Raw genomic sequence first — 24,403 nt, forward strand, 5'->3', positions numbered from 1 at the left:
TGAGCACAATGTGGTGCTGATTACACATTGCCTAAAGGTGTGCACTGCAGGCTAGGAGCCTAATCAAGACACCTGAGTCCAGAACACACAGTACTGAAAGTAACCTGCAATGGCCCAGGCTGACCACTGGATGCCACTAGCGAGTAAACACACACACACAGGCTGAGATAAACCCAGGGAGAACATGAAACTACACACAGAATATGTGAATCTGCGCATAACACAGATCCGCTGGAGGCGGATCCTAACACCGCGGTTCAACAATGTCGATTCTGCAGTGGTCAAGTTGTGCCTGGACAGGTTGAACACCACTGTCCCACCCCCTAGTTCTGGGGTCTTCTTTTTTCTCCTCTTCCTCCCACCCCTGCGGGTGGGTAGTAGAGGTTTTTTGGCGGACGTCTGTTTCTCTCGCCGCGCGCCAGGTATCGCGGAGGTTGATTGTCAGTTGCAGCAGTTTCGGAGTCGCTTGCAGAAGTTTGCGATTGTGTCTCGATATCAGTGTAGTCTGCAGGGGGTCTTCTCGCACCGCCCCTGCGCTGTTGTGGACGGAACCTTCTGGGTTCAATTCTGGAAAACCACGGGTAGACTCTGCTTTCCTTGTAGTCCTGCTTGACTTGCTTATACTTCTGTTTTTTAAATTTAAGAAGGTTGGTTTTGAATGTCTCAATTTCTCGGTCAAGCTTGGGTAGTAAACTGCAGTCAGGCGCCTCGAGTCCTTTATAGGGCACCGATGTCTGTAATTCCGTGATCTCTGCTTTGATGTTTTCCAGGTCCACTCTTGTCTGTTCTATCACTAGCAACATTAAATCATGTGAACATTTGTTTAAAATGTTGCACCATCTGCTGCAGAAATCGTTATTATGCCTCCCCAACGTTGGCTGGTTGTACAAACAAAAGCCCCGGGGGATAAGTGCTTTTTTATAATATTGGGAAAGAGTCTGACCGTGTAGGGACAGCTCAATCTCACGTTTTTTCAATTTGAGCAAGTCGCCATAAATTTCCTCAGGGGTGTCCTTGTCAAATGTCAGATCATCGGTATCCGCAAAGAGAATTCTTTCTGCATCTGTAGTGCTAAATTATAATGAAGCTGCTGCCTCATTGCTGGCAGATTGCGACATTGGTATCCAAAGTGACTCCCGTGTTTCAGCGTACACTGAGTGACTGTACCACAATGTGCAAAGCAGTAAAATTGTAATAACGTTGGTATGTAGATAATATTCTAGAGGTTAATAAAAAAGGTGCTCAATCCAGATAGAAATGAAAGATATAGACTTTTGGTTTGCAGGATGGCACTCTAAATAGAAAAAAATCCCGGTGCCAGGAACATAAAGTTTTAGGACATGAAAAGCACTTACCCCCCTTGGTTGTAGAAGGATAGGAACCGGCACACGGGTGGATGGTGAAGAAAAGTTGATTTATTGTACAAACATGATTGCACACAATGACAGCTGTACACCTGACAGCTGTTTCAACCGAAATAAACGGTTTTCATCAGAGGTGAGGCACACAGTAAAAGAGCCTGCTTAAATAGCTGAAAATTGCGCCAAAATGCATATGTAAATTGGACCAACCAGGCCTCCACTGATTAGCAGCTGACTTCAATTACAGTGAGTGACAGCTGTAGTGGGGGGCGCGGCTCAGGCAGCATCATTGGGATTTCCCAGAGTGTAAGCACTAGGCTAGCTCCAGGAGTCCCATATCTGCCAGTGTGTGGCGGACGGCAGCTGTCTGTGTGCGTACAGACAATGCCGCTTGACACGCCAAGAGAGGTGGTGACGGGGCTGGTGGGGACAGTGGGTGTCAACCGTGGTGTTGGGCTATAACACCGCTGTACAGGACCACCTAGGTCTGGTCCTGGGGTGCGCGCAGTATTGGTTGTCCATTAAACATTGACAGTGTGTACAGAAATAAACATTGCGTGGGTGTGTAGACAGTTTAGCATGTCGACCACCATAATAATACATGGTATTTGTAGACTCTGAGGCATCTCGTATTAGGAGACATAACAATGGCATATGAGCAACATGTTTTGCATAGATGAGCCGTCAACATGGATGCATGCCGGCTATATACTCTCAGCCTAATAGTATCTTCGTGTTCACTCAATTGAATAATATATGCATGTAGCTCCAGGCTCCAGGGCACTCTGAGCCTTAAAGTCTCCTGATCACTCATATGAGTCATACTGTGTCAACACTCATGGTATGTCGACCATGTAAAAGCTACAACACTGTGTCAACACTCATGGTATGTCGACCATGTAAAAGCTACAACACTCGGCGGTGTCGGAAAACCGTTACACAGGATCTTTAATTCCACAATGACTACAACACTCGGAGGTGTCAACATACACTTATAGTCAACTATATGGATGCTTGTACAACCTGCATAGAAGGCGCTAGGTATATTTATATATAGTGAACAGAAATTGTGAGATCATCTTTTTGGGTTTTAGCTTATTCAGTAAGCTGCACATAAGTGCTAAAATTGCAGAATGTATTCAGTAATGATACACCTATACATGCTTGTTAAATTTAATGTAATCTTGAAGCACGGTGCAGATATTCAGATACACAAAACAAAATGCACATTAGTAGAATGTGCTCACTTTTCTGAGAAATTTAAATCCTATGTGAAAAACTATAACAAAATAACAAATAGTATAACTTACCCCTATATTAAAACTGCCTGTAAAATAGTTGAGATTTGCTTGAATGAACCAGATGTTTGTTAATCCTAATCCATTACTTCTTTCCCTAGCACGCATCAAAGATTCTTCCTTATTCTCTATCAGAACAATCTGGAGTCAGAGAAGACAAATGGATGATGTTAATCGAATACATTATTATCCTTGTTTTAAGACATATAAACAATTATATCAAATCTTTAAGATTTGGAGAAATCAGAGTTAATAAGTGGTGCATATCAAATTATTCAGCACAGTCTCCTGTGTGACTAAGGGCCTTATTTTGGTTCATTCTTTCTGACAAAATCCTTCTTAGATGGGCAAAACCATGTGCACTGCAGGTGGGGCAGGTGTTACTTGTGCAGAGAGAATTAGATTTGGGTGGGGTTTTACTTCAAAGTGAGATCTATATTGCAGTGTAAAAATAAAGCAGTCAGTATTTTCCCTGCACAGAAACAAAATTACTCACCCAAATCTAATTCTCTCTGCACATGTTACATCTGCCCCCCCTGCAGTGCACATGGTTTTGTCCATCTAAGAAGGATTTTGTCAGAAAGAATGAACCAAAATAAGGCCCTAAGACACAATTTCTAGAAAAAAGATGCCCAACGTTAGTGGAGTTGTCCCCCACCAGTGTAGAGGTATACAAAATAAATGAGTAACGGATACCTCTTTCACACCACGGCAATAACACAGGTTATTGCTAGATCGACTCGTGTCGAGGAGCGGTGTGAAAGCACCAAGCATAATACACCCGGTCGACCAACGAATCAATTCAACCTGGTTTATAAGAAGGATTTAACCTGGGTTGCCCTGTGTATATTGTGAAAGTGTCGGACCCCGGTCAGGACCAGGATCAAGATCCTGGGTCTGATCAGGCTTTGCAATGTGAAAGCGGTATCACAGTGTGCATTTATGAGTATACATGTATGTATGACTGATGGTGTAATGGTTAGCATTACTGCCTTACAGTGCTGAGGCCATGGGTTAATTTCCCACCATGGCTCTAACTGTGTGGAGTTTGTATATTCTCCCCGTGCTTGCGTGGGTTTACTCCGGGTACTCCGGGTTCCTCCCACAATCCAAAAATATACAGGTAGGTTAATTGGCTTCCACATGTGCGTGTACATGTCGTAGGGAATATAGATTGTAAGCTCCACTGGTGCAGGGCCTGATGTGAATGTCCAAATATTCTCTGTAAAGCGCTGCGGAATATGTGTGCACTATATAAGAAACTATTAATAAATAAATATGTATGTATGTATGTATGTATGTATGTATGTGTACATAATACAGGTGGGGGGACGGTGACACTCAAAAGAAAAACACAGCAGGCAGAACATTCTCAAGCATCTTGTTAAAAAGGCTGCCAGGCTTTGAAATGTCAGGTATACCTGCCTGCTGTGTTTTTGTTTCGAGTGCCGCCGTCCCCCCACCTGCATAGATGTGCGTAGCTCATCAACTGCCACTGCGGAGGGCGCTGGTTAATTGACTATAGGGAGGGTCATACTGCTACATTGGAGTGCCACCCCAGGATCTACTATATAAATACATAAAATATATATCCCTATAGATTGTAAGCTTGCAGCAGGGCCCTCTTATCTCCAAGTCTGTCTGTTGTTGCCCAGTTTGTTTTATCACTGTTTACAATTGTAAAACGCAACGGAATCTGCTGTACTATATAAGAAACTATAAATAAATAATATAAAATCGCAATTTTCTCTTTATGCTGCGGTGCCTTCCCAGGATAATGGTCAATCCAATATATGTATAGAACAAAAGGAGGCTCTCCCTCAGACTTAGAAACAAAAGGAGGTGATCAGTGCGCTACTATCTGCAGCTGGTACTAGGACTTGTCAGGTCCTCAAAGTGTCAAGTCGGAAGAAAAAAGGGGGGTGTACCAGGGCTGGCTGAGGTATAAAATATAAGCAAAAATTTGCAGAACGGTATCCTATACAATATATATAATTTATTAAAATGTTTGCTTATATTTTATACCTCAGCCAGCGCTGGTACACCCCCCTTTTTTCTCCCTCAGACTTGTCTTCAATTTAAAAATAAGCCTTTAATGGTCAATTTAAAAGATTTCGGGCCGCAATCGCAATCCCATTTTCAATGTCCTTGAAAACACGGTTGAGGCCCCAAAACACTATTGGTGCCTCCTTTTGTTTTATACGTATACATACATATATATTCATTCACACATATAAAGTAGCATTTACAGTACTTATTTAGAGAGACTCACGCCACTGCAAATTTCTGTAGTTTTTAACAAGTAAAAAATGTAATGTTCCCATCAAACAATGGAGCACTTCCTTTTATATAAATGTTTACGTATTGTTTTTATCACATGTAATCATTGCGATGTTATTTTACAAAATGTTAGTCGAATTGTTTATAATAAAAATATTGCTTCAGATGGCATACACTAATACTGCGTTGTTATTCTAGCCTTGTAAATGAAGAGTCCACATATTTATTTCATTGTATAGGATAGAATGACTCTTTGATTGGCAGAGGATTAAATCCCTCACCTGTGGCTGACTCCATCCGGATTTCCAACCCAGCTTCCTGATTTTTTTCCCCCTACACAATGATTGATGACCACATGTTTTTTTTTTTTAAACATGTAGAACATTTTTTTTTCTGTTTCATGGAGGAAATGAAAAGCTGACCTTTAATGGCACATCTCCATTCTCTTACATGAATACTGTGTCTCAAATCATCAGAGACCATCAGCTATTTCGGTACTTGTGTAGTATCACGGTGCCCATCGCATCGCAGACCATAAGGCATGCGATGCGACGAGATTTCCCCCGATGTCATACAATGTTAAAATTGTATAGCATTGTATATGGCATACAATGCCATACAATGCGATGCGATTTTAGGTACTTGTGTATTATTCACATAGAGCTAAATACTAGGCCTTGAATGCTCAGTCTCACCTTTACATCATGGAGAAGCTTACCTGGCAAAATGGCAGCAAATAAGCCAGAACAATCCCAACATGACCCTGTAATAGAGAAGAAACAAAGAATGAGTCTCTACCATCCTACAGTTGGATATAAATGATTCTTACCTAACAGTAGGCTTATTAAATCAGCTAACAGCGTGTACATGACAGTAGGTGAATATGTACCCCACTATCCAAGTATCATACTGTGCAAAATTAGAATTAATTTACAATATTGATATGTACAATTTTTTTTAAAGTGAACCTTTTTGAATTGAAAAAAGAAAAAAATATATATTCAGGCGCAAAAAGAAAATGAATAATAATATATGAAATAACATCCTGATATCCCTGAACACTAAGTGCTGCTCCCAGGAAGTACAGATGTGCCCTCATACATATAGGCCCCTATTCTGGTTCACTCACAAAGGCAAATTCCTTCTCAAATGGACAAAACGATGTGGACTGCAGGGGGGGGGGGGGGCAGATTTAATATGTGCAGAGAGAGTTACATTTGGGTGGGGTGTTACTTCAAACTGATATCTATACTGCAGTGTAAAACTAAAGCAGTCAGTATTTTTCCTGCACAGAAACAAAATAACTCACCAAAATCTAATGCTGGCCACACATCAGACCAACTTTCCTCCAACCATCCAACTAGTTGCTTAGATGGAATACAAATATGGCACTGGATGGGAGCAAAGTACAATCAGAAATGTGCTCACAAACCCAGGAAAATGGACAAAAACATTCAGTCAAATTGTTTAACTCAAACAGGTTGAACTACAGTACTGTGTTTGAGCAACAGTTTTTGTCCTTTTCCAGATTTTGGGAGAAAATTTCTGAAGTAAATATTACATTTGCTCCCATCCAGTTCCATATTTTTATTCCATCCAAGCAACTAGTTGGATGGTTGGAGGAAAGTTGGTCTGATGTGTGGCCAGCATAATTCTCTCTGCACATGTTACATCTGCCCCCCCCACCCCTGCAGTGCACATGGTTTGGTCCATTTGAGAATAAATTTGCCTTTGCGAGTGAACCAGAACAAGGGCCATCCACAGTTGCCTGGCGTGAGTGAGCTGGAAGTTCCTGTGCAACTCTGCTAACATTGGCTGTCTTTTATTTTCACTTTGCGAATAAGATACACAAATCAGTCTATGCTGATTAAAATTATATGCAGCATGCCTATCTTGTATGTGTGACTGCAGCTTTATCTGCATGAGCAATGATACAGTATGTTAGTTTTCCACTAAAACAACCAATATTGTCAAAGTGTACCTTTTAATTTATTAATAAATTTTGATACTTCTAACCATTTATGCACTCTCATAATCAAACTTTAACTTTAGCATTATTTCATTCTTTTTAGGTGGAAGCTTAACATTTAATAATGTAGTAATGTGACATTAAGCTTCTAGCTTGATTTTATTGTGCTATATCTTAAAATATCCATCAGTGAATTTAGGGGTCAGGCCACTCCTATTCATAACATGAATTCACCTCCTACACCCTTCTAACAGATGCAGATAACACTGGCTTCAACTTAAAGGGCGCATATGCCTACATAAAGGCGAAGCAGCCAAACCTTGTCCAGTTTTAGGTTGCTATGCAGTGTACAAGACAGGAGAGACACAGGGGTACATATGGCTGGGTGGCACAGTTCCTAGGCAGCCATCTGCGGCGCCATCTTGATCAGGTTCTCAAAGGCAGCAGTAAAAATAATAATTTTATTTATATAAAACTTTTCTTCCATAGCTGGCACACCCTGCCAGCTTGTTGCTGGCAGGTTGTGCAACCAGTGATGGTACAGCATACAGTGGGGGTGGAGGTACATGGAACAAATCATGATAAAGAAACAGTAAACAAAATAAGTAATACATAGCTTTCATCAGCTTAGAGGCTGGGAGAGATGGTAATTGGTGAAAAATAAATAGATGTGTGGGTTTAAGTCCAAATCCAGTCCAAACTTTAGTCAAACTCATGCTTCAGCTGACATGCTTGAGATGCAGACTAAGATGGCAGGCAAACCTTGAGCAGGAGTCCAAATATTTCCAATTTTGAAGGAAAGTTTTGGTCAGCTGGTACAGGGGGAGGGGCTGGTGTTTGAACAAATTGCTCAGCAAGCTAATTAATAGTGGGGGAAGTTGCAGGCTCCCAGAACAAAACTATTTACATGTGGCACGTATATTTTTGTACTAGATAGCATTGCATGCTTTTTGTACTAGATGCGATGCAATCTAGTACAAAAAGTAGGGAGAACACTGCTTTGTGTATGGGCACCCATAGTATTTCATAAGAAGAGTGTTAATAAGGGTATTGTAGCATGTGTCCTGATAGAGGGGAAGGACAACAAGAAGATAGCCAAAGAGCAGGACAGAGAAAGCTTACAGAGCTCCAGCTTTGGACCCCGGTAGAGCAAATGCAGGTATATATTATATACAGTAATATGGCGTGCCAGGGGAAGAGTATGTCAGTCAGACAAAACACCATTGGTGGAACTGCTCCCATAACAGGGGTGTGTCTGCAATGTTGGTCCACCATTCCAAAGCTCTATGGTTCTGTGTTTCACTGCAATGGCACCAGTGGAATTATATAGTTAATTCACATTGTTTATGAATTTGTAATAAGTGCTTTTAATTGATGTACTGTATACCTTATAAAAATAGTAAACCATAAAAATGACATAATTATACAGTATATATACACACACACACGTATATATAAATAATTATACACACACACATATATACACTGGAATAACATACACTGGATATAGATTACATTACCGTCTTATCACCCAGCAACTTTTTAGCATTGGGAGAAATGATCTCCTGCCCTGGACACACATATAACAGGGTGCTATAGGTGCAGATTATAAGCCAAACCTTGATCACATCAGTTTAGGAAAGCTGGACTGGATCTAATTTTCCTGCTGCTGCTCTAAAACACCCTCATGTGGAAATATTCTGTCCCTCCTGCAATATATATACATACACACTGTAAATAAACACAAAAATGATACATTACCCCTCCACTGCAAAAATCCACAATAGTGTTGCCTGGTTTAGCCATATTAATCACTACTGATAAGAGATTATTTAGCTGCTGTTGTTTTCTTAGTGCCCGGTCATTGGACATTTTACCTAAGAATAAAAAATAAAAAAACATTTCATTATACATTGTGTGAAAATAACTGTGCTAGACACAATTTACTGCGCTATTACTTTTGGTATATTCAGTGGAAACACTATAACAATTATTCAGCTCTATTTAAGTCATCATTATTTAAACCATCATTTAGTTAATCTGTATCGATTGTATAGCAGCCTGAGTTACCAAACAGAGTGGAATATTACCTGTAACTTGAACATTAGAGGAAAACAGTTATAATAGCACCAAAGAAACCATTTTACATTGGGCCGGATTCAGATTAGTACATAAAGCTAAAGGTTTATGTACTAGTTCCGATGTTTGTTGGTCTATGTACAGTATGTGCAAAATGGGTGCTGCACAATCGCTCGCAGCCCATAACCGCAGCATGACTGGGATGCTGAAGCTTTTTGGGTGGCAACCACGATCATCTACAAAACAGGGACGTGTTGCCCACATTTTGCAGATGTGTCGAGCACAGGGACTGCACCAGACTTCCTAGACAAAGTGGTTCCAAGGGTCAGTCTGCGTGAACAATATGCCGTTCCGCCAGATCGGATGGCATATACCTCAGTGTGTACCCAGCTTTCATCCAATGGACAACACTGCAAAAAATAGATGTCTCACTTCAAAGTATCACAGAGTACTGAGCAGACCAACTAGTTTCCTTCATAAAGTGAATGTTTAATGAAATAATTTGTCATACCTACCCGTACAAATCTTATACAAAGTACAAAATAATCTATGTGCAAACCATTGAATGTTAAAAATCAACAGATGCGGCCCCCCTACCCCCCCCCCCCCCCGGATGCTCTGGTACACGTACCACAGCCCTTACCCCTACGTCACCATCATCTTGGCCAATCAGCAGCGGGGGAGTTGTGTGAATGTTACCTGAGAGTTAAAGGGGATGCATTGGTCCGTCACCCGCTCCCCCTCCAGCAGTTGTGGCATCCAGTGGAGAATATAACCAGGAGGAGTCACTGCTGGGGTCTCCTAGAGATTACTGAGTTCTGTGTCCTTTCCACATGTCATGCGCTAAAAACTGGTATGGTTTTTAGCCGGTATAGAACGTAAAAAAAACAAACGGTACTGTACCATCTAAATCGGTACAGTTGGAGACTATGGCCCTTATTCTGATCTGTGCGGCCGGAGCCGCATACGTTGCTCCGGCCGCACAAACCAATCCCCGCCTACAAGAAAGATCGCCACGGCCGTCCGTACGCGGACGGCTGGCGATCCGCATGAAAATGGTGGGGCGTACGCCTCCACCATGGTGGGAGCTGCCCCCTGCATTCGATGGTCGACGACCATCGAAGGCAGGGCCGCACGCTCCACCAGCTCACGCAAGCTTAGACCACACGGACAATCGTCCGTGTGAAAGCTTGTATGGGGGCGGAGAGCTGACATCCGGCGATGTCAGCTTTCCGCCCCCATCACTGGCGTCATAGCCTCATTACCATGCATACGCCCCGCGTTTGCATGGGAACGCCCATGAAACGCGGGGCGTATGCATAGGGAAATGAGGGTATTAAGCCCCTCACGCCCCTATACGCCCCCTTTGCGGCGTATAAAATTTTTGTGCGGCGATTTCGCCTGCACATGCGCAGAGTGACCTCTGCGCATGTGCAGAGTGAAAACATCGGCGGTACGGCCGCACGCGGGCCGTACCGCCGAGATCAGAATAAGGGCCTATGTGCCTTATTCTAGTTCAGTCTTTCTGACAAAATCCTTCTTAGATGGACAAAACCATGTGCACTGCAGTGGGGTAGATGCAACATGTGCAGAGAGATTTAGATTTGGGTGAGTTATTTTGTTTCTGTGCAGGGTAAATACTGACTGCTTTAATTTACACTGCAATATAGATCTCACTTTGAAGTAAAACCCCACCCAAATCTAATTCTCTCTGCACAAGTTACATCTGCCCCACCTGCAGTGCACATGGTTTTGTCCATCTAAGAAGGATTTTGTCAGAAAGAGTGAACTAGAATAAGGCTCAATGTTATATGGTGCTTAATCTAATATAAAGCAATGGAGTAATCAAAATTTCTTAAATCTAACTGTGCATTCGTGATCCACAAAGCCGCATTTCATTGAATGTCATTAAGTGGTACTGTGCATGTTAAAGCAGTTTGCTTTAAACTTGTCCAGGAAACTCCCAAATATCAGGTGGCTTTCCTGAACTCTGGAAGTTTCCCACAATTCAATGCTACGTCCCTACTACCTTGTCATTGAGAACACATTTTGTGCTGAATTGCATCATTAAGGCATGTTTCCACCACCACAAGCACCGTACCACCCATCACTTCCACCCAGCCCGCGGTGATGTATCCACCCCCTGGCTGAGCTGTCCTGGCTGTTCTCCTGGAGAGAACAGACAGGTAGTCGGCAATTATGGACATCCCCCCTCCCAACGATAAATCTGCACCTTTTAATTATCCCTCACCTGCTGCGCAATCTGATATTTGCCAAGGTGTAAAGTTATTATATTTTATATAGTTTGCACCCAACTCATAATGAATCTGCAAAGTGCCTGCATTAGACATTTTTACATTGAATAGATCGATTTCATGCTTATTTTGTTTCAGTCCCCAGTGCCCAAAACTAGCCAGCTTGTGATTTGCTATGTCCAACCCTAAAATCACAGGTCCTTTCCCTCTTACAAACTTATTCATTTACTTTATTTCAAATGATCAGCTATAAAATATATATAAATGAAGTATAACAAAGATGAGGGGCACGCTTAGAAAGCAATTACATTAATCTTTGGCTTCTTAAAATATGCTTATACAGTCGGCCACTACAAGGGTTAACATTCTTATAAATATCTTATTTTGAGAGAGAGGATCACAGTACAAAATTTAAAACTTTAAATAGATACATATAAGCACATAAGCAGCAATTTTACAATGTGTGTTTGCTCTGAACCAAAAAGCTTTCCCGCTAATCATTTGTTAGTTGGATCATTAATTATTCTGTCCTACATTCCAAGGGAGTTTCGTTGGCGCTTCGGTAATGATCTCAATGATCAGTGTGCCTTTAAGTGTGCAGGAGAGCGAACAGCTTGAGGCACATACATATCAACATGATTCATAGATACAACCTCAGTGTAAACATAAACAAGTGCAGTCAGGAACGGACATGTACTATAGCGTAACCACACACAATCTCCCCACCTCTCTTTCACCTTTTTTTTCCTAAGTAAACTGTAGATAGTAAAATTGGTGAATGCATTTCTGTAAGAAAGATGTTTTAGTGAAAGCCATTTGTATGTAACAGATTTGTCTGGCATGGTAGGCGTTATTTTTAAGCCAAGGTTTATGGGCTTTCAACACCTGAACAATGACAATCATGGCTTATATGGCCATCCTCTCATTCATTCATATAGTCAGAGCAACGGATACATCTGTCTTTTTGTTTTCACAGGTCACCTATCCAGTTCCAGCTAGATGATTTGTTACTGGTTTTGGTTTTATTCAATAACGGGCACTTTTAATTCCAATAAGTTTTTTTTATTAAGAATACAATAAGTAGAAATTGACAACAAATACATTGAATACGTGTAGATATAAATTGAAGTATTCTGCAAATAATGTATACATTTTGCAGAATAAAATCACAAATTTCTTAATAAACTTGTCTTGAGTGTCACTTGTTTCTGTCACTAAATGTTGACAATAAAAATAAAAAACAAATGGGTACTTGTGTACTTTCACAGCTCCCATCGCATGTCATCGCATGCCATATGTAGTGGCATGCGATTTTTGCCGTTTTATGCCATTTTTAAAAAATCGCATACAATCGCATGCGATTTTTTAACAGAAATGCATCCAAATGCATTGAAATTTGTATCAAACATGTTGGTACTTCTGTACTTTCACGGCGCCAGCATGGCGCCGCGCGTCAGAGTCCCCTTGCGGGGCTCGCTTCGCTCGCCCACGCTGCGGGCTCGGTGGCTCGCTACGCTCGCCACGCTAATTAAAATCAACTCCATGCCAACATGGATAGTGAAGGTATGAACTATCCATGTTGGCATGGCGTTAACTCCGTTTATTTAACTTAATTAGTGGCGAGCGTAACCCGGAAGTACGCGCGGCGCCATGCTGGCGCCGTGAAAGTAAAGAAGTACCAACATGTTCAATGGCCCCCAAATGTCATTTTTCAGGCTGTACCACCCCCACTATCAACGCGAACCCGAAGCGTGGCGTGCGCAGCGAGCCCGCGAGGGGCGGCGGTACGCGTCCTACGACCTTTTCATACCCCCACTATCCACGTCGGCGTGGAGTTGAGAATAGAAAGTTTCTATTCTCAACTCCATGCCGACGTGGATAGTGGGGGAATGAAAAGGTCTTTGATGCGTACCGCCGCCCCTCGCAGGTTGATACTGGGGGTGGTACAGCCTGAAAAATGACATTTGGGGGCCATTGGACATGTTTGATACTAATTTCAATGCATTTGGATGCATTTCTGTTAAAAATCGCATGCGATGCGATTTTTTTACTATGCGATGGACATCGTGGGAGCCGTGATTGTACACAAGTACCAACAAATGTGACAAGAAGGAAAACAATTTAACACCTTCAGTGTTTTTTTTTTTTTTTAAGGAGCGCTCCCTACTGGGCGAGTTTTTTATGGGAAGTGCTCCCTTAAAAAAAAAACACCACACTCTCCCTGGGTCCGGGCAGCGCCGCTGAACTGTGAATCAGCCGCTGCCCGTCCCTGCTCCCGCCACCCCGTCCCTGCTCCCGGCAGCCGGCTTGTCATAAGTCGGCACCGGACAGGACAATACAAAAGCCGGAGGGGAGGGGGGAGGAGGAGGCGCCGCAGAGGGGAGGGAGCCGGGCAGCGCCGGAGCTGCCTGAGATCAGTGAGTGAACTCAGCAGCGCTGACCGGCTCTAAACAGTGGTAATCCCAAGAATTTTCCAGGCTTGCCAGACTGGGCACTGAGGCACAGCCCAGAAAATTCTCGGGATTGCCACTGAAGGGGTTAAATTCTAAATATAAAAAAGAAAAGTACAACTCTCATTAAATTACGTTATGAGAGTAAGAAATTTGAAAAACATATCTATGTGGGGGAGGGTTGGTGAACTGTTGTAGCAAGCCGGGGCCATGAAAGAGTATATGAGGCCATTTTAGTTTTAATTGGGGTAACTATTACTTACTTAAGGCCCGGGAGAGGAGTGTTGTGATAGGAATACCAAGGAAGCCAAACAGAGTGACATTTTCTGAGGGCTAGTAATGTATTCCATCTTTGCCACAACCTTTTAGAAGATCTTGGTGACTGGGGCAGTAGAAACTTTCCAATTGCAGGCAATTTGGTATATGGCTGAGCAAGATATATGAAGGAAGAGTTTGTTAGTTTCCCTAGGAATTTAAAGGAGAACATACTATAAGAGGAGGTTGGAAGGCGTGGGAGATTGAGGGAGCACAATGATTTGTGATATAATTGAGCATACCATGTCCCAGTAAGGCTGGAGGTTTTGGCAGGACCACCATATGTGACAAAATGTGCCATGCTGACCACAATTTCTCCAGCATAGGTTGGAACAGTTCGATCTGGGACTAAAAACCACCTGGTATATATTTTGTAGGAATCTTCTAGCTACTCTTATTGAGCATTTGGAAATTGTAGATCAAATTGTGTCCCATTCCTCATCATCAAAATGTTGCACCAAATCTAGCTTCCAAGCTTGTTCATAGGGTTCAAGGGACAGAGGATTCTTTATCAGTGTTAAGTTATACAGTATAATTTGGAAATCATTCCCGAATCAATAGGTCGACATATGCAATGTCTCTCAATTAGGAAAGGTGTTTGATGTGGGGTAGGGAACAAGAGAAGAAATGAAGTGGCGTCATTGAAGATATTGACAGTGTAGAGAGTTAAGTACACCGTATTTCTCTTGTAACCGTAAATTATTTTGATGCAAAACTGCCTGATAAATGATGGAGCCTGGTAATTCCCAAAGATATCCATGGAGATGCCATTGCAGGAGAGAGGCCAGGTGTGAATGCTGGGTTGTTCCAAAAAGTGGAGAGTGGGGATGGATGTCTAGATTTTCCCATCTTCAAAGAGTTACAGTAGGTTAACAATGGGTGATGGGAAGGAAAATTGGTGGTGAGATTTACATGGGAGTCAGGATAGTTTCGAGATTGAGGTAACGCCAAATAGGTCTACCCACCATTAATTATTTCTCGGGGAGTGCCAAGCTATCATTTGGCTTTGTCTTGTGGCATATAAGTAACGTTAGAGAATTGGTAATCCAAGACCGCCAGTCTGAGAGCATTTGGCTAAAATGCTCTGTGAGATTCTTCATTTTTTTATGGTTCCAAACAAATTTGCCCAATGTGGACTGAAGTGTGGTAATAGTGTTTGAAGGAATTGGGATCAGGAAAATTTGAAAGAGGTAAAGTAATTTGATGGCATTAATATGACCAATCCATGATATGTAATATGACTGCCATTGCTGGATATCTTTAATTATAGATCTAAGTATGGAAGGAAATTAGCTCTATATAGAGAATAGTATGATTAATTAACTGAACTCCTAGGTATTTTATGAAGTCCTTATTCCGTGTAAAGTTAATATAAGATTGTAAAGCGCAACGGAATCTGCTGCGCTATATAAGAAACTGCAAATAAATAAATAAATAAATAAATTAAAGTAGTGTTTTAGTATGATTTGACAGGTGAAGAGGAAGGGCTTGAGATTTAGTGATGTTCATTTTGTATCCTGCGATAGAAAATTGAAAAATCAATTAGGCAATAAAATGAGTGGTTTAGTTAGGGTGCATAGATCATCACTGGCAAATAATTAGATAGTACAGTATATTGTGAGTGCTTGACTTGGATTCCCATGATATCTGAATTAGCACGTATGTGTTAGGGGTTCGAGCAAAAATGAGTGGGGTTAAGGGACTACCTTGTCTTGTTCTAATGGTAATTGAAAAGGGTTCAGATTGAAGACCTCCTGCCTGCACTGTAGCTGATGAGTTGTGATACAGTACTTGTTTGGCTTGGAGGAGAACATTTCCCTGAAAACCAAATTGTTGGAGAGTTTGATTCATAAAACCTCAAGATACCCTACTGAAAGCCTTTTCTGCATATAGAGCAAGCATACTGTAAGTGAAGGGATTTTGTTAGTGTTGATGTAATGAATACGGTCTATGATAAGCTGAGTGTTGTCTAATGCTTGTCTGGACAGGACAAAGCCAAATTAATTAAGATTAATAAGTTTAATGAGAATTGGGTTTAGAATGTTGGCAAGCATTTTAGCGAAGATGTTGAGATCAGTGTTAAGGAGTGATATAGGATTATAGTTAGTTACATATTGAGGATCTTGTTCGGGCTTAGGAATGACAGTGGTCATGGACTTGGTGGTTTCCAAATAAAATGGGGAAACTTTTGAGTGAGGTGGGGTAATAAGGAAATCTGAAATGTTTTGTAGTAGGACATCGGTTAGCTATTTGGTCCGGGTGCTTTGGATGGTTTTAGTGTGGCAATGGCTGATAATACTTCTTTAGCAGTGATGGGTTTATTGAGGCATGTTGATAAGTCAGGGTCAATTAAGGGGATATTACAAGAGGATAAATAATTGGTGATCGATAAATTGGATGGAGGTAGAAGATTTAAAAAGTCTTTAAGATTATAGAGACATTCATAGTATGTTTTGATTCAACAATTTTTTTATTGTTTTTCAAATGTAATTCATAGTATGTTTTAAAAGGGGAGTTAATAGTGGTGGGGTTGTACTGCAAAGAGATGCTTTCATCTTTCAAAGCGGATATGGCCGTAAGAGCCTTCCATGCCTTAAGCCTATGGGTAAGTAAGATGTCAGTTTTATTGCTATTTTGTAGAAACAATGTTGTAGCCAATGTAGTGATCTATCGATTTTCTCTGCCAAAAGAGCGTTAAGAAAAGCTCTGGCTGAGGAGAGTGCATCATAAAGAGAGCGAGAGGTGTGTTTGTGTCGAGACTCACGTTCATGTACTTTGTCTGTGAGTATATGCACTTTTTGTTTGTGATCTTTATTCCTGTGTGAGGCATAGCTAATCATGTGGCCTTTAATGACTGCTTTATGGGCTTCCCATGCCAAAGGGGAGCAAGGTGAGTTGTTGGAGTTGAGGGAGAAGTAATCACTGAAAGCTAATTTTATTGTGTCCTGGAAACGAGGGATTTTTAAAAAGTATTTTTGAGGCGCCAAGGAGGCTGTGTGATTGATGAGCCATAAAAAAAAAATCAAACGAGGTGGACAATATGCCTATACGTATCAACTGGCCTTGTGCCCAATGTGTTGTAAATGCTGAGAGTTGGAGATCCACCGCGAGAGTACAGGGCTAAAATAATGTAAATGACATCACTTGCTCCTCCCCCTTCATATGGTAGCATTCCCTTGTTAACCTCCCCATTTTGCCCACTTCATATGGTCAGGATGGAGAAGAGCAGACCACTCTTCTAAAGGTGTGGGGGGCTGCAACTTCCGGAAGACTAGGTAAGTGTATACTAATTAGTGGGTTCATATTTGTATATGTTATACATTGGTTAATACCTGTATATCTATTATATTTAGCACCAATAATCTCTCATGCTAACAGACTTTCTCACAATATATAAATAGATGGGAGTAAGCAGCAGAATTACATAGAACTTAAGCCAGCACAGCTAAACTTCTCATATTTTTAGCAGTCAATTTATATAGCCCAAGTATATTTAGCAATGTTATACAAAAGGTCAACTATTATATTCATTCTTACAATTATAATTTTTTATCAACCTATATCTAAAAATAGCAAAAAACAATACAAAATATGGAGTGTATTTGTGTTACCTTTCTCAAAGTCTGGGTTCATTTCTGATAGATAAAATAAATAATAAGGCCACGGCAGAAATTAGGTGACAGTCACTTTACCCACTTTCCTGAGTGATATTTATGGAAATGTCGAGCAGCTTTTATCTGCTTCTTTTTAAAAGGTCTTCTGTGGCCTACACCAAGTCTAGACCAACAAAACCTGCATTTCTTTTTTAGACTAAAGCAAATCTCATAGGTACAGTAGGTCTCCAATATCTCATGTTGGTAGATACTGGGAGTTCAAAAAAATCCCTCCACAGAGAATGCGTGCCAAGTACTGTAATATGACAACATAATTGATTTAAACACTTTATTTACGAATCAAGTATAATTTGATTCAAGTATCAAAAATAAAGGGAATTGAAATCAAGTCTTTCTATAATTTTTTCCTAAGAACCGGCTGTTAATCTGCAGTGAACCCCATCACATCACTTATGAAATTTACACTGCCACTGTTTATTTAAATTTTTTATCCACATTGCTGATTTATAACTGTCTTGTCTAGAACAACTTCTTGAGGGATTTGAATGTGAAATATTGGAAAATGTTATTCTTCGAAAGTTCACCATTTAAAAATGCTTTAAGATGTTTATGTGCGTCTAAAGTAAAAGGAGATCTAAAGCATCAAGATACTGTAGGAACATTCGCAACCCTCAGACTCATTACATAAATTGCTTCGGATTTAAACTACTGCGATTTCCTATTATACTGTAATGCGATTTGTGTCTTTATCCTGTAATATTATTATGTTCAATCTACACACATCTGTATATAGATATAAACATGACTATATGTATAATAGTGTTTTTGGTAAGATTTCCTAAAAATAATTTTTATAGAAAGGTATTACAAAAAATGGAGTGATCAATCATGCTGTTTTAAAATCAGAGATGGAAACTAAAAAGTGAAGGCTTCCATCTTCCTCAAAACAGGACAAAATGTGTGGTTACTGCTTGACAAAAAAAGAGTGCAAGCTCAAAAGAGCAGGGCCCTCTTCCCTAATGTTCATTCACATACCATTACCACTACCAACAACAGCACCACACATTTATGTGCTCATCTAGGTATCATGACTGCAGCTGCAACAAGGTATTTAAATCTTGTCAATGTTCTATACTCTAAGTACATATCAGGATGATTGGAACATCTAAAATGCAGCACAACCTTACTGTCGGCAGCTGGAAGTGCGCAATCATGGGTACACACAGAGCAATATGGATGAGATATCATTCTGAACTGTGCTGGAATATTATATATCGTCCAATATTTTTCCTGATGCGAACCCAGCCTAAGTAATATTTTCATGTTTTAATCATAGTGATTCTGTGCTCTGTTAGGCGCTGTGGACTCCTTGTGGCACTGTATAAATAAAGGCTAATAATAACAACTAAAGTCAAACTTCACTGCTTCTGTGTTTAGGAAGTCATCAGGTAGCGTGACAAATGTACATTCCTTCTATTTTATAGAAGAATAGCTCAATACCTTTAAAATAAAATTCCATTCCCTTTTCTATGAAAATACTACCACCCACTGTGGGCTTTGCAGGAACAAAACAGTGTACAGAAATGCGTGTACACAGTTGTTATGATCGGAATACATACATTTGTATTATACATAGAGCAAAAATGTTTTGAAAGAATGATCTGATTTCTCACGTGAGAAAAGGAATTCTTCATGTTGTGCTTTCTGATAAAACAGATGTGCCTAAAATAACGCAGTCTTCCAAGATTAGCCAAAAAGTATAAGCTATTTTGTCTCAAATTAATTTTTCCATAAAGTAATAAAGAAAGTTTGATAATTCCTTTCCAATTGTTTCCAATCCCAATATATTGTCAGGATTTCCTTCAACCGCATGAGTTTTGGGCAATTACTCATGCGAATTTTAATCAGAACAGCGAATAAATCACTTCTCCCAATGCAGTTTAGGAGATTCTGTGCAGGAAACTTCTCAGTGAATTACAAAAGAAAAAAAGAAAAAATGGACTTAGCGAAAATTCACTAATTACTTTCAGTCTGCAGCTGCTAATATTAAGGGGTACTCATCACCTTATATGTGGAAAAAGCAGAAAACAGTAGTAGAAAGCAGCGCTACTGAAAGTAATAATTTATTTTTTCGTTATATTAAAACTATGATTTAATATAATGAAAATATAAATTATTACTTTCAGTAGCGCTGCTTTCTACTACTTTTTTCTCAGTGAATTACTCTGTTTTTTTCTACACCAATTCATCTCATGGAATTTCATTTTGCAATAAAATATTGTTAAGAAATTAAGCACAGGGAACAAGGATGTAATCATATGCACATTTACTGTAATCTAGCATGAAGTTATGTATGGACAACTATACATCTTGGTGTATACAGTATATCTAAAAACAATATTAGGTTTTTGTAATACAGATGGGTCTGTTCCCATCCTTGCTGGCGGGTCGCCAGAACGTACGCGCTGGCGACCCGCCAGCAGCCTCGCCAGCGAGGAGACTGAGACGCGCGTGCGTCTCACGCGCACGCGCGTCTCAGTCTCCGTCGCTAGCGCGGTGGAAACCCTGTTCGTCTCCGCCTCAGGGAGACGGACGGGGTTAGGGGGGATGCGGGCAGGCGGCGGGGACCCCGGGTTACCGCCGGCAAGCCGGCGGGGACCCGGGGAAACGTATGGAAGCGCCGTCGGAAGGGGACGCGCGCGCCTCTCGTGCGCGCGCGTCCCCTTCTCACGATCGCCATGGCGCTGGCGGGGGATGGCGGCTGGCAACGCCAGCGCCCTGCCAAGATGGGAACAGACCCATCTGTATGTAGTATATAATACCCCTTTCACACCGCACTTGTTAAACAGTATATTGCCGTTTTTTTTTTTACATTTCAAAACATTTAAGGCTGCAGTGGGAAAGCGCCAGAGTTGATTTACCGGTTAAAGATGACCGGTATTTCAAAACGTTTAAAAAGCAGAGTCCTACACGTTTCAGAGCCGTTTTTTATGCAGTGAGAATGGCTCTGAAACGGTATTTAGTAAAAACAACAGATTACAGACCTGTGATAGGCTGTCCCCTGTATTCTGCCTTGAAACATGTTCAGGGGATTAAACGGGTTGACTGATGTGAATGGTACTTAAACGTATTTAAAATGGTAATCTACTGCAATGTGAAGGCTCAGACCCATTTTAAATACTTTTTAAAAATACCGTTTTTTAAACGTTTTGGCAGTGTGAAAGCGGTATTAAATTAATTGGTCTGCTTGTTTGTTTCTCTGTCCGGTTATGCAATTGAACACCCCTACAACGATTGGGATGAAACCAATGCAGGTGGTCCAGTTGGATTCTGGCCAGGTTTTTTTTTTTTCGGGGGGGCTGGGGGTTTAAAGTCACAGTCGGACCCCCTTTGGTGTATACTGGGCAGAACTTTGACTTTGGATGAAAACTTTAATGTATTGACATAATCAAATGACCTGAAATAACTGACAAATACAATACATCATATATATTATAATCAAATATATATATATATATATATATATATATATATATATATATATATATATATAATAACTGCCAGAAATGGAGGTGGGAAGACAAACACTTTTTTGTACCCAAAATCCATGCATAGCAATACTGATAACAGAAGGACAACTTTAAACCTATCTTAAAATGGAGAAAGTGTTTATAAAACTGAACAGAAAAGAAAGCAGGCAATTAGGGTAACTAACAAACAAAAACTACACTGGGTAGCCACCTCATAGTTGTGTTGAAAGAGTTATAATTGCTAATTATTTTTGAAATTGTGACAGTTCATTCATTGAAAACTTAATCAATTAAATATTTAAAACCAGGGGATGCTTGTTTGTAAAAAATAAAAAGCTGAGTGGTATATGTACCGAGGGTTCTGGTAGTAAGTTTTAAAATGGCAATAATATTAATTGCAAAACACTTATGGTTCTATAAGTACTATTATTGGCATGATAAATCCAGGGACCAAACCTCTTCGTTTATGATAAAATAAATATAAGATTAACTAAAAATAAATAAAATGAAAAATATCTCCGAAATTAATATCAAAATAGGTCAAGTATTATGTTGTCACTATTGTTCAATACTTTGGGCTTTACTGTATTTTGGGAAGTGTGACTTTTGTAAGCCACTGCTCCGGGTCAGGATGGAGGTGTAAAAGTGGACTGCACTCACAGATAGTGTAAAACACGCTGGTTTAAGTTTTCAACACCTGGAAATGGCTGCTTTTGTAAATAAAGCCCTAAGTTTAGTATGTATTCAAGGATTAAGTATATTTTTTTACAAATATGAAAGCTATATGAAAGCTCCTAAGAAATCTATCATAATATAAAAGTGAATTATGAAATCAAACATTATGATAGGTTGTGATTTTCTAGGAATAAGTTGATACATTTTATAACTTAATAGAGATTACAACATGCCTTCCAACTGTATGGATTTTTGCGGGGTAGTCATGATTTTTTGTGACTGTCCCACATCCCAAACATGGCCAGCAGTGTCCTGTGGTGAAGATGCAGTTGTGAGTCTTCCTGTCTATAGCCGCTCTGCTCAGGAGAGCAGTTGTGAATAGACGTTGTGTGCATGTGCTAACTATCTATTCTGTGGGAAAGAGGGTAGGGGTCATGGTCAGCAGCTCACACAGTGCTGGCCTTGCCCCCTCAGTGACAAAGATGGGTGTGCAGGGAGGAAAGTTGGGAGGTATGATTACACCCATTTTAGAACTTAATACAAATATGATTGCACATTAATTTATATGTTTAACAACAATAATATGTTACTATTGTAATTAATATTAAGAAAATTAGTTTTTGGAGTGTACTTTTATGTTTTATGTAACACCAGTATTTGTCCAATTTACATTTAAATTCCAAGATAGTTAATAAGAGTATATATAATCGGACCCAGGTCTCTGGAGGGGATGTATCAATGTTTTCAGGCCACTCTTATTGTGGGGCTCCACTAGCAACTGTATCAGCCACTTTGCAGGTAGCTATTCTAATGACAGTCTGCTTGTGACCTATATAATTCTCCCGACAAGCATTTAATTACGAAGGGGGTATCTATTTACCCCACTTAAAACATAGGGAGTGGAAAAGGGCCAATGTTGTCACATTTTTATTTTAATACAAACTTCATTGACAGGACTAGAGTACAATACAAAACGGACATATGCAAAGGTCGCAAAAAGAACGCAAACATGTCCAACATTATGTAAAGATGATGCATAAATGCTCATGTGTGATTATGTATGTAGTCTTATCCTTTTTTAATCAAATAAAATAAACTTTTCAATAGAAGTCAAAGAGAAAAAGAAAGAAGAGAGAATGGAAGTGAAGAAACAGAAAGGAGAAGAAAAGGGGGAGGGGGAGGAGTGGTAAAGGTGAGACTCTATATGACAAATCTACTGACATGTAATTGAAAATACAGTATGTGGAGTAAATCTGGAACTTAAATAAGCAGGCTAATTAAATGCCAGAGGGACCTGAAAATGAGAGGTCCAGATATCCTACAGTCTTGGCGAAGCTCATAGAAAAACTACATAGGACAATTGTTGTGTATTCCATGGACTGGCTATGCCATACAGTATTTTGGTTATAATTTCACAACATTTTAGTTCTTCAGTTTGTTTCCAGGCTGAAGCAATAATAATCTAGTCGCCAATACCATGTGACAAAATAATTTAGGTTGATAGCGGGTTGCATTAGGTACACACAATGGTAGGAGAAAGCTGAGGTTACAAATTGTATTTTGGAAGTAATCTACAGTATCTCCTCCATTATGGAATCTGCAGCCCAAGAACTAATCAAATCAGAGCACCCCTATCATGGACATTAATGGCACTGTATGATTGCTCAAATCAAGGGTGCCGGCAGCTCTACCAGGCCCCAGTACTGGAGGGGGCTTGGCCAAAGGGACCTCTCAAAAAATAAATTAAAAAATGTAACTTTATGTGTGGGCTGGGGTGAGTGCGATTTCCCCCCACATCACACAGAGGACTGCATATGCTGAGCTTCGGGGAGATGCTGCTGCAGCATCTGCTGGGCCCGTCCAGTGTGCCTGTACATGTAAAAATAGAATCATTTTGTCGCCTCCCTCTCTGTGCCACTGGCTTGGATCAGGTAGCAGAGACTGTTAGTGCACACCTGGAGCACATTCCCTAGACCTCATAGCATATGCAGCACAGATGGCAGGAAGGAAAGGGGCCACAGAATCAGAACAAAGTTACAAAGCAGAGGTACCACCCTCAGAAATCAGGGACATGAGTTGCCTCCAGTCCAGGTGGCCCCACTAGCACCTTGGCTTATAGATACAAGTCTAGGTAGGGCACACGGCTAATGTACCTAGACAGAACTCTGCTGTAAATTTCCATTCAGAATACATACACTATGTCACCAGTTGAACTGTAAACATACAAAATGTCAACTTTTGTACATACTGTTTCTATGACAGATACTGAATGTCAACAGTTCACGTCAACATATTCATCCTGTCGACAACTTGTATGCCACCATGTTGACATCTAATTGTAAAGGTATGTCAACATTTTGTCAAAGTCAGCATTTTCCAGATAACATACTGTACGTAATTCTGGTATTAACATCATTATTGGCGACGTTGTGTATGTATACCCTCAATTCAAAGACAACACAGAAATGATCAGGCAGCAAATGCTATTTTTATTTTTTTCTGTAATGTTCCAACATTTTAATTCTCAGCAAATATTTTAGTTCTGAAATCCTACTGGTGAAATTCAAAGTGTGATTA

The 24,403-nt window shown here is 40.4% G+C and overlaps 1 protein-coding gene across 3 annotated transcripts in view; it reads right to left on the bottom strand.

Annotated features, from left to right (window-relative positions):
- GSTCD (glutathione S-transferase C-terminal domain containing) overlaps positions 1 to 24,403 on the bottom strand; it is a 168,025-nt gene that overhangs the window by 39,789 nt on the left and 103,833 nt on the right. For all 3 annotated transcript variants that reach the window (XM_083178808.1, XM_083178790.1, XM_083178798.1), the window contains 3 exons: positions 8,670 to 8,785; positions 5,658 to 5,702; positions 2,672 to 2,800 (listed from right to left, as the gene is read on the bottom strand). In XM_083178808.1, coding sequence (XP_083034934.1) covers positions 2,672 to 2,800; positions 5,658 to 5,702; positions 8,670 to 8,785 — 290 coding nt within the window. The remainder of the gene's footprint in view (positions 1 to 2,671; positions 2,801 to 5,657; positions 5,703 to 8,669; positions 8,786 to 24,403) is intronic.

The sequence above is a fragment of the Crinia signifera genome, chromosome 1, assembly GCF_055691185.1.
Source record: "Crinia signifera chromosome 1, ASM5569118v1, whole genome shotgun sequence".
NCBI classification, from domain to species: Eukaryota; Metazoa; Chordata; class Amphibia; order Anura; family Myobatrachidae; genus Crinia; species Crinia signifera.